We start from the raw sequence: 12,293 nt of genomic DNA on the forward strand, positions 1-12,293 counted from the left end.
ACACACAGGATTCCCCAGCATTCTCTGCCCTCCCAGTTCCCACCCCTGCATCTGTTGTCTAATTACTCTCCAATTTTCTCTCTTTAAAATGCACAGTTAATAAAAGGAAATAATCTCTCAAACATCCAGGCTATCTGATTCAGTTTTTCAATGGAGTTTTTGATACAGTTGTATTAAAAATCCATTACACTTGATTTAAAATGTCAGAAGAGACCAAAAACAGAACAAAATGAAATAAGGTCACTAGAGTGGACCAACTGCTATAATACTCCCCAAATCTTAGGAACTTAGCCTCAGTCAGGCTGCTGCAACACTTTGACCCTGGCTGGGAAGGGAGTCGTGTGCTCTGATCCATCCAGGTTTCCAGATACCCAGACCCCATCCATTTAGTGATCCTACCACCTTCTAGGGGATTAGAGCCCTCCTCTGGATCTTCTGCAATTAGTCAGGCTCTGGGAACAAAGAGAACTGTAAAGAAGGGGGAAAAGGATGCTCACGCTCGCTGACTGGGGCTCAGAGCTGACACACATTCACTTCTCTTACATTCCACTAGCAAGAAACAGGCATAGAGCCCCTTCTGAAACAAAGGGACCAGGAATTATAGCCTGGCAGTGCGCCCAGTCCTTCCCTGTGTCTCCCACAGTGGGATAAGATAAAACCTGTGGATGACCCATTAAGTTTCATCACACGTTAGAGTTCACCTGCTTCCCAGGTGGCATTAGTGGTAAAGAACCAGCCTGACAATATAGGAAATGTAAGAGATGCAGGTTCCATCCCTGGGTCTGAAAGAGCCCCTGGAGGAGAATGTGACAACACACTCTGGTATTCTTGTCTGGAGAATCCCATGGACAGAGGATCCTGGTGGGCTACAGTCAAGTTATTACCGCATGATGAAGCACCCAGAACCTACAGCATAAAACAAGCATTGTGTCAAATTCATGGATTCTCTGGATCCTGAATTCAGAAAAGGTACAAAGGAAAGAGCTCATTTCTGCTGCACGATATTCGGGGTTGCAGGTGGGGGTGGTTCGACAGCTAGGGGCTGAAGTCATTTAGAAACCTTTTTGATATTAGGAACTAGTTTCATGGAAGACAGTTTTTCCATGGATGTGGGGAGAGGTGAGTTTGGTATGATTCAATCACGTTACATTTACTGTGAACTTTATCTCTGTTGTTACTACATCAGCTCCACCTCAGATCATCAGGCATTAGATCCCAGAAGTTGGGAACCCCTGACCTAAAGGAATCTTCATTGACATGCCCAGCGGTTGATGTTGGCCATTGGTGAAAACAATTCAGGCTGTTGACTTGAGTGTGATTTTCTACAGCGGGGTCAACTCAAGGAGTCAGATTTCTTAGCTGGCAGCTCAGATCTTCAAAAACGAAGGTCTCAGTGGCCAGGCAGAAGCTTTGCTGCCTTTTATGACCTCAGTCACTTCTGCTGGCTGTATTCTATGGGTCTGAGACTTCACAAGCACATCTGAATCCAAGGACAGGGACACAGTCCCACATCTCAGTGGCAGGTACCAAGGTCACATGGCAGAAGAGACATTATGGCAACCAACTGGGGAAAGTGCAACCTCCCATATGTATTATCTTAGAATCACTGGATTTCAGTGTTTGAAAGTACTGTGTATTTTACAGAACTGGGGCCAGCAAACTATGATCCACTGCCTACCTTTGTCATCAAAGTTTTATTGAAATACAGTCATGTTTCATCTTAGCTGGGCTTCCCAGATGGCACTAGTGCTAAAGAACCTGTCAGCCAATGTGGGAGACATAAGAGACATGAGTTCGATCCCTAGGTCAAGAAGATCCCCTGGAGGAGAGCACGGCAACCCACTCCAGTGTTCTTGCTTGGAGAATCCCATGGACAGGGAGCATGGTGGGCTACGGTCCACGGGGTCGCAAAGAGTAGGACACGACTGAAGTGCCTTAGCACACATGCAAGTTCTTCCTAGCAAAGTTTTGTAGCTGCAAGATGACACGCTCAGCAAAGCCTCAAGTACGTACTTTTGTTGTTGTTATTTAGTCACTACGTTGTGTCCAACTCTTTGTCACCCCATGGACGGTAGCCTACCAGGATCCTCTGTCCATGGCATTTCCTAGGCAAGAATACTGGAGTGGGTTGCCATTTCCTACTCCAGGAAATCTTCCCAACCCAGGGATCGAACCTGCATCTCCTGCTTGGCAGCCAGATTCTTTACCCCTGGACCACCTTGAAGTTGGACCACGAGGACTCATATCTCTGTTCTGAATGTGGCCCATTATGTGGCTCTGGGCAAGGGAGCTTCTAGACTGCCATGTTTCCACCTATATAATTGGGGAAATAGTAAAGCTGGTCATGGAGTTGTGGGCATTAAATGAAAAACAGCACAATGATGCAAAGGTCTTGTTAATCCACTCACAAAATATCAGCTAGATCAACTGTACATCCAGAGTTACACATTTGTCTACAAAGTGTCATTGACTGTATCCACAAGTCTGTTCTCTATGTCTGCATCTCCATTGTTGCCCTGCAAATAGATTCATCAGTACCATCTTTGTAGATTCCATATACAATATGGAATACTCAATTTCCTCTTTCTGACTTACTTCACTTTGTATAATAAGCTCTAGGTTCATCCACCTCATTAGAACTGACTCAAATGTATTCCATTTTATGGCTGAGTAATATTCCTGTATTATATATATGTACAACTTCTTCATCCAGTCCTCTGTTGATGGATACATAGAATCCTTTCATGTTCTAGCTATTGTAAGTAGTGCTGCATAATGCTTAGTTTCTTGTGTCAAAGGCTACCCGAGCATGTCCAGATATTATTCTGGATGTTTCCAGGAGGATGTTTTTTGAATGAGATTAACATTTAAATTGGTGGATTTTGAGAAAAGCAGTTTCTGTCCATAGTGAGGGTGGGCTTATCCAGTCACTGAAAGGCCCCAGTAGAACAAAGACTGGCCATTCTCAAGCAGGAGGGGATTCTGCCTGCAGACTTCCTGCCTTGGGACTTGAATTGCAGCCCTTCCTGCATCTTTAGCTTGCTGGTCTACCTTGCAGATGAATTCCCCAAGGTTCCTCAATTGCATGAGCCACTTCCTTTAAATAAATGTTTCCCTCTATGCATGCCTTGTTGGTTCTGTTTCTCTGGAGAACCCTGACACAGATACACAATGTCTTTCAAAGTGAAATATTGGAAGAGGGAAAGAGAAATGCTTATGTCTTACATGTGGTTCTGAGAAATGAAGTATATCCTGCCATTATCAGTGAGCAAGCATGTCACAGTCATCCTCAATGCCAGCCCTCCAAATGATAGTTTCTGAGCCTCAAGAGCACCCAGCAAGGAAAAGAATATCCATGATCTGGCACTGATCAGACTGCAGCCACTCCCCATGGTGAGCACTGAGGAACTCAGGTGTGAAAATGCAGGACACTGGCCCCAGACAGCTGAGGTGCACATGAAAGGATTGACTTCAGTGAGCCCACGCTCTTGCATCTTCCCATACACAGAAAAGTGTTAAATTCCTTAACTTGGGGTATCTGGTTTTCTCTAAGTCACAAAAATACTTCTGATGTTCAGACTACCTGTCCTTTGTTACAAAACTTCTGTATAACCTTGACTGCTCCCCTCGCTTCTTCAGAGCAGTTCTCTCAGGGCTGTCTCTCTCATCTTTTCTTGGGAGATGCTATCTCCCAGCCTTGAAGTCCTAAAAATTCCCACTGAATAAAACATAGCACTCAGCTTTTAGGTTGCATGTATTTTTTCAGTCAACAGTTCCAGCTTCTTTCACTAAAAGAAATGACACTCTAAGTAAGACTGGTGAACAAATGCTGAGGGAACCCCAAGGGGAAGGCAAGTGGATTATTAAAACAATACTCAGTTGCTCTAAATGCATTCAGAATTACCCATGGTATCAATTTCAACTTGGTTCTGGATCAAGACATCAGAACTCTGCACAGATCATGTAAAGCTGGCAGGATCAGTGAACCTTCTAAACGATGTAGTACAGGCACCTGGAAAGATCCCAAGAGGCTGGAGCAATAAAAGATGAAATGTGAAAAAGGGAAAAACAAAGACCTGTCCCCAGACCTGTCCCCCAGACACAGTGGGTGAGACGATAGAGAGAATAGCACTGAAACATATACACTACCATATGTAAAACAGAGAGCCAGTGGGAATTTTCTGTGTGACACTGGGAGGTCAACCCAGTGCTCTGTGACAACCTAGAGGGGTGGGATGGGGTGGGAGGTGGGTGGGAGGTCCAAGAAGGAAGGACATGTGCGTACCTGTGGCTGATTCATGTTGATATATGGCAGAGACCAACACAATGTTATAACTATCCTCCAATTAAAAATAAATGTAAAAAAACTGTTACATTATCTAACTCTTTTTTAAATCGTTTTCTTGCAATGAAAACAGTTAGAAAATCTAGCATATACGAAGCCTGCATGTATGTGTTGATAGTTAGTTCTTTTATAGTAAGTAGCCTGTTATATAAAACCATAATTAGTGGTTAAAGTGATTAGTCATGGTAAAATACAACCAATTAATTGTTGCTAAATATAAGTACAGCATCTTAACAGATATTCTGAGTTTTCCATGTCTTGAGTTTACATTGCTAACCAATTATTTTCTGTACCTAAGAAAAGTTCAGGGGTTGGGAAAAATTGGAACACAACCCTGATTTTTTAAGTAAACTCTACTGAAAGTTTCAGAACCTAGAGGTAAAGTGTGGATATACTTATGTTCTTTAATTCATTCACCAGTTTTAGGAATTTCATATTTACACTTTGAATTTTTAATTGACACTTAAATTCCAATGTTATTTCCTCAAATGATTCCACGAGATTATCAAAACAAATATCTATATAAATAAGACATCCAACCATTAAACCCCAAAGTAATGCAACAGCTGTAATAAAATTCTACTAGAACTTTTTAAAATGTCAACATGTCTATGGAAATTGGATTTAGTGAACTAATATTTTGGTTGTTTACTTTTATGAATCTGAGCTTTTAAAAGTGTGGGGTTACCTCCTAGATGAATGGAAATAATGAGAAAAATAAATAAATAGGACCTAATAAAATTTAAAAGCTTTTGCACAGCAAAGAAATCTATAAACAAGATGAAAAGACAACCCTTAGAATGGGAGAAAATAATTGCAAACAAAGCAACTGACAAAGGGTTAATCTCCAAAATATATAAGCAATTCATACGGCTCAATATCAGAAAATCAAACAACCCAATCAAAACATGAGCAGAGAGCCTAAACAAACATTTCTCCAAAGACATACAGATGGCCAATAAACACATGAAAAGATGCACTATGGAGAACAGTACGGAGATTCCTTAAAAAACTAGGAATAAAACCACCAAATGACCCAGCAATCCTGCCACTGGGCATATACCCTGAGAAAACCACAATTCTAAAAGATACAGGTACCCCAGTGTTCACTGCAGCTATATTACAATCATCAGGACATGGAAGCAACCTAGATGACCATTGACAGGTAAATGGATAAAGAGTTTGTGGTACATATACACAATGGAATATCACTCAGCCATAAAAAGAATGAATCTGGGTCAGTTATAGTGAAGTGGATGAACCTAGTGTCTCTTGAAGAGAGTGAAATAAGCCAGAAAGAGAAAAACTAACATATATATATGGAATCTAGAAAAATGGTACTAATGAACCTAGTATAGAATGGACTTGTGGACACAGTAGGACAAGGTGAGGGTGGGACAAATTGAGAAAGTAGCATTGACTTGTACACACTATCATGTGTAAAATAGTGGGAAGTTGCTAAATAACACAGAGAGCGCAGGCTGGCACTCTGTGATGACCTAGAAGGGTGGGATGGGGGGACGGAAGGAGGCTCAAGAGCAAAGTGATATATACATATATATATACACATACATGTGTGTATATATATATATATATGACTGATTTGCATTGCTGTAGGCAGAAACCAATGCAAAATTGCAAAGCAATTTTCCCCAGTTAAAAAATAAATTTAAAAAAAATGAAAATGTGGATTTTTTTCCTGGCTAACTATTGATAATAAATAGAAATTACTGATACAGAGACTTTAAGAAATTTTAAGATTTTGTGTAACTCTTGCTAATAATTTGGGGGCTTTTGTATGAAATGTACTGTTCTCTTTTATGACACTTCCAATTTCCCCTCTGTAGGTCTGGATGTGTGGAGGAGAAATGTTTGACGTTCCATGTTCCAGGGTCGGTCATATCTACAGAAAGTACGTCCCTTATAAAGTTCCATCTGGGACCAGCCTGGCGAGAGTGAGTAACTGGGGATCAGAATGAGCCAGGTTTGATAAGGCTTTCCGTGGGCAGAATGTGAAACCTCACACATGATCTAATTAAAAGCACCATCTGATCAACAAACAAACCCACCCCATGGCCATTCCATGTGGCAGGCTTTTAATGTAGAGCTTCCTGTGTTTCTCAGAGTTTTATTCCCATTCCTTAAGGAAATAGTAGTTATGATGCTAAGTCTTGTTATTAATTGTATCAAAGCACTTTCACATACATCATATTTATATTTATATATGGTGACTCAGATGGTAAATAATCTGTGTGCAATGCGGGAAACCTGGGTTCAATCCCTGGATCGGGACGATCCCCTACAGAAGGGAATGGCAACCCACTCCAGTATTCTTACCTGGAGAATTCCATGGATAGAGGAGCCTGATGGGCTACAGTCCATGGGGTTGCAAAGAATTGGACCCAACTGAGTATGAAGCACCAGTATAATTATAACTAATCTTCACTTACACCTTCTGAAATTAGTATTCTTATTTGCTAGATGAGGAAACTGAAGTTTTGCTAAGTGGCTCATTTCTAAGTAGGGGTTTAATCCCAGGACTAAACCCTACCATGGGGGTTGGGGGTAAGGATAAGCAAGTCAGAGGCAGAAAAGGGTAAAGGGGAGATGAGAGAGGTATTTCCCAACTCCGCCTTCTTCTCATTCAGAACTGTAGCATGCACACACACAAGGTCAGCTCTGCCTAAGGTTTTGCCTCATCCGTAAAATCCCAAAATTGGCCAAGTCCAACATTTTTTTTAGATATTGTTTTGAGTAAAACCTTTTTCTTGGACCAAACACAAGGATGATTTTCTCCTCTGCTGTTTCGAATGTGTGGGAGAAGGTGGTCACAATGCCTACTGTAAACAATACTGACATTTCCTGTTTCCCACGTCCTTTCTCTCCACCCCTTGGTCACTTTCAGGCTCCACAAGGTATACCCACTACCACTCAGACCCCAGGTCGAGAAAAGGGGTGTTTTACCACCACCCTCTGCACTATGTTCCCCTAAGAATCTAATCCCGGAGGAGTCACGTTGGCTTCTTTAATAATAAGGCTGCAATATATAATCAAGTCTTTTATATAAACTTCAGTAAGCTCACACAATAAGCTTTTTATTTAAAAAAAAAGAAAGAAAGTTCATTAGAATTCACAAAGCCAGAATTTTTCTTGGAGTTATTTGCTACTATTCTCCCAGCACCTAGAACAAGGGTCAGTGTCACTCACAAAGATGTGTTGAAAGAATGAATGAATGAGGAAAAAAAACTAAGACAATAAAATGCCACAGGTCTCAGGTCTTATTAAGATGTAAACATTTTAATGAAGTTTAATAAAATTCTCATTTATAGTGAGTCTCTTTTGGGGAGAGAGGATCCTGCCTTATTCCCTTTCTGAGATTATTTGTCTCATCGCTGTCTATTTTCTCATGCATATCCATAACCTCTCTTATGGCAGTTTGAATTGATGGTGATAAAGTTACACTAAATACACCTTGAAGGGAGAGAGTCAGGTTATTCTTCCCTCCAAAGAGATTAATCAGGCATGAATAACATAATCTATTAAATCATTAGAGAAACATATTATTTGAAGAAGAGAAACCAGTCACAAAATCACAAAGCAATTAAACAGCTGCATTTGGGGTAAGGAAAGAGAATCTAATTTAGTCATAAGACTTAATACATTTGAACCTGAAAACTCATTCGGGAAAACAATGAGAATGTCCCAAAATGGAAGCGACTGTAACAGTGTTGAGCACATACTGATAAGTCAGTCGTGTGGGTGTCAGTTTAAAATATCCCAAAGATAATGATATTCTGTCCTTTACCCATTTCACCCACTCATATGCTCCCCACTTGTGCTTGGTTTTTAGCCAAAAGGAGACGTCTAGAAGCTGGGGGTGGGCAGGCGGACAGCTTTGGGGGTAGGAGGAGTTGTGTTGATACAGAAAAGTTTATCTTCCAAAAATAACACTGCCCATATATTTTCAAGAAAGAATTTAAGTCCTTTTTCAAGGACTGTCAAGTGTAGAGAAACTAGGACTGGCACATAAAATTTCCCAGCCAAGAGTATTTATTCAAATGTTTAAAAGTCCATAATTCTGAATTTTAATCTTTTCCACTTAAATTTTACTTGAGGGCTCATTTTTAAATTTTTTTTCTAAACTGCTAGAGCAATCAGAAAGTCATAAATATTGAAGCTCAGCTGTCACTCTGAGAAATATTTTATGATTTTTTAAAAATAAAAAACATTAAAATGAAAAACAATTCTGATATTTTGTGGGAGAATCTCAGCTACTGGCTACACCCTGCAGAATCACTAAATCATCAAAAATGAGAGCTTGAAGAGGCTCAAATGTACGGCCACATCCACAAAACAGGGAGTCCAGCCTTCCAGCTTTGCAGGAAACAGAGAGGAAGATGGAGAAAACTCCACAGGCTTGTTTTCTTATAAAAAAGCTTGTTTTGTGCTTCGTGCTAAGTCACTTCAGTCATGTCTGACTCTTTGCAACTCTCCAGGCTGCACTGTCCATGGGATTCTCCAGACAAGAATACTGGAGTGGGTTGCCATATCCTCCTCCCAGGGGATATTTCCGACTCAGGGATTGAACCCACGCCTCTTCCATCTCGAGCACTGGCGGGGGGGTTCTTTACCACTAGGGCCACCTGAGAAGCCCTTCATTCTTCAAAAATGTGCATCCTTCATTTATGTTCCTATGCGTATAGAGGACTCCAGCTGACTTCCAAACACACACACACACAGACACGCAACACACACATCAGTAGCCTGCAGCCCTCTAAACAGCAGACCCGCATATGTTACAGAAACAAATTCGAATGATTAGCTATTCAGTGCCTTCTATTTACCTAGCATCACAGTTTGGCTGGAAGGGACAAGATACCCACACAGGAAATCATTAGAGGACAAGCCATTACGGCCAGTAGTTGTTGGAAGGTGTTGCAAAGACGTGTGTGGTAGGGGCAGGAGGAGGGGGAGAGGGTGAGCTAGTTGCCAAACTGAAAGAGGACCTAAAACTTCACTAAATGATCATGGGTCACAGAATCATGGTTCCCAAAAGCTTAGGACCAGTGGACCCATTCCTGGACCAGTTTTGACCCAGCCTCAGTGAAGGGAGGAAAATAAGAATCACAAAGCTAAATCTACTCCATTTAATAACATCTTCCCATGCAGTAATTTTAGGCTTTTTTTTCCTTCTTATAACAGAATATGAGATGAGTAGATTTCATTAATGCTCTTATTTGGCAAAATTAAAAATTAGAACCTGCCTATGTCAGTTCCCACACAAAGAAAAAAGCTGGGATATCATGCCCTACAATTCAGCTTCATCTGGTAACCAGAGTGTTCACGCGTCATGAATAAAACCAGATGTTTTCCTGCTCTGGCTCAGGGTCCAGTGTCGGTCTGCCAGGCACAGTTGCAGCACCCTCTCGCCAGGAGCAAACAGCCAGTCCCTGCGGGAAGGACTGCCCACCCCTAGTGCCTCGGGGGATCAGAGTGCCCCCAGGGTGGAGGTGACAGGCATCGCCTCCTTGGGATGGCGCCGACTGTCCTACACAAGGAGGTGAGAGCAGTTGGATGGCACAGCCAGGTGACTGAGTGGCAGCGAGTGGTCACCCTCCGAGAAGACCCTCCCCCGTGACAGGCTGTGACTCATGCCACATGCTCTGCAGAACCCATTACAGGCGCCCCAGTGTGCCGGTGTGTTTGGGGCCATCATGCCCTTGGACTTGGGGCAGGTGACATGACGGGAGCAGAACCACCATCCCACGGCCACACATGCCATTTGATGCAGCACAATGCGGTCCCCGCAGGGCACACGGCCAGGCACGTCCCCAGGGAGCCCCTCGCAGAGCAGGCAGCCCTGCATCTGTGGGTGGGGTCCCAGAGGTTCATGTGGCCACGTGGGGGACAAAGTAGAAGCCAACCCTGAGAACCGGAATATTTCTCGCCATTTCTATAAACAAGGATGTCACACTCATCAGTGATCCCAGCCCCCCCGGGAACTCAGGAAGGAGAAAAATACCTGCCATTGACAGCTGTCAGGCTGCTGCCACTCCCTACAGGGAGCACCGAGGGACTCAGGATGTAGAAAATCACAGGGTGCTGGCCCCAGATGTGAGGTGCATATGAAAGGAGTGATTTCAGTGAGCCCAGACTCTGACATCATCCCATATATAGCAAAGCGCTGAATTCCTTAAGACATCTGGTTTTCTTTAATTAACAATAATCTCTTGATATTCAGACTACCTGCCCTTTGTTGCAAAACTCCTATATATTCTGAGTCTCCTCCTTGCCTCCTCCTTGGAGCAGTTCTCTCAGGGTTACTTGAGATGCTGCCTCTCGGGCTTAAGTCCTAAACATGTCCACGGAATAAAACATAACACTCAACTTTTAGGTTGTGACTATTTTTTAAGTCAACGGCTCTCACTCTAAGTGCCTAAGGGAGGCCCAAATTGGGGTTCTGTATCTGTTTGTGTTTTACCATTAACATAAGATGGATAATTTTATAATTTTTCCTTTTTAAATGTCATCTTGCATTTTAAGGCAACCATCGTCCAAATTTCAGGATAAGAGCTATGAAGCCAAAGTCAAATCCCCATAATAATTTATTGTGCGGGATGACCTATGACACTTGAAAATGTAACTCACATTAAAGGCGACAGAGATCAAACGTCCAGTGAGCAGAGCTGGGACTGTCTGTCCAAGGCTCACGGCAAACAGAAGCGGCTGGGAGTCGTGGGTAGGCTCGGCCGGGGCAGAGGGCCAGGTACGCAGAGGGTGTCAAACAGCTGAGCCCGAGCTGCTGTGGTTAAACTAGGTGCAGTGGTCCCGCAGAGTGCAGACCAAGGTGTGTACCTTTTCCCTACAGACCGCAGGCAGGCACTTTGGATTCTTGAACAGGAAGTGCCTGGATAAAAAGAGAAGGGGTGAAATGGAAAGATCAACCGGCAGGTAAATATTAAAGGAGAGAAAGACTAAAGAAGGTAGCGTTTTGAATGCAAGAAGCATCTCTAAAGAAAACTCCCTAAGAGATTCTCATGGCTTTGCCACACTCTGCAAAAACAGACACAGGGAAAAGAGGAAGGAATGGTGATACCCACACAGACACAGGGGCCAAAGAAAGGGATGGGTCTCAGGCTGGATTTAGACACACTGGCTCATGAGCAACCACTGCTCAGGGAGAACCAGACCTGGCAGATGTGCACAGACTTCCCGACCACAATTCTCAAAGCCCAGCAAAATATAAATATATATATATATTTGCCAGATTTTCTTCACCAAGAAATTGTCATTAAAAAAAGAAAGAAAGAAAGAAAGAAATTTTCATTAAAAAAAAATAATACTTGTCAAGCCAGGCACTGTGCTAGGCCCTAGAAGTATAAACGATGAACTAGATGAGCACAAACCTTCACTTCTCATAACTAGCAGCCCCAACAGGGACAGGAAATCCACGCAGCCCCACACCCTGTATGTGACAATCCCAATGTCACAAGGGTTAAGTGAAACCATCAGACTCACAACAGAATGAGATTGGTATCTTACATCATTTACTTACTGATAAACTTTTGTACAGGCTTTATAACAGTATGGCTGGCATTATGATTTAACAGAAGAGAAAGCAGGTCTCCTAAGTACTATTTAGCATAATTTCATCTATTAATATATAGTGATATATGTTCTATATTAACAAATTATCCGTTTAATGATCCTATAGGCTACACTGTGATCCACAAGGATGTGACAGATATCTTGACTTTGTGTATTTACTTAGGGTTTCCTAGCAGGATCCAATGAGGTTTGAAGATTTCCTGTGGTTATTATGCTTTGTTTGTGTGGTGGACAGAGCTGTCTTGCCTTTGTCAGCTGTGAAGTGACTTTCTGATGTGTTTCCTGGGGTGATTTTCTCCCAGTGCCACATCCCTGGGGACCTCGAGCCCCACTGACGCCA

General features: G+C 42.4%; 1 protein-coding gene across 1 annotated transcript in view; it reads left to right on the forward strand.

Moving 5' to 3' along the window:
* The window catches only part of GALNTL6 (polypeptide N-acetylgalactosaminyltransferase like 6), a 1,397,085-nt gene that overhangs the window by 1,284,911 nt on the left and 99,881 nt on the right, over window positions 1-12,293 (forward strand). Inside the window, exon 8 of the mRNA XM_061132206.1 lies at window positions 6,193-6,300. Coding sequence (XP_060988189.1) covers window positions 6,193-6,300 — 108 coding nt within the window. The remainder of the gene's footprint in view (window positions 1-6,192; window positions 6,301-12,293) is intronic.

The sequence above is a fragment of the Dama dama genome, chromosome 29 (genome assembly GCF_033118175.1).
Source record: "Dama dama isolate Ldn47 chromosome 29, ASM3311817v1, whole genome shotgun sequence".
Lineage (NCBI taxonomy): Eukaryota > Metazoa > Chordata > Mammalia > Artiodactyla > Cervidae > Dama > Dama dama.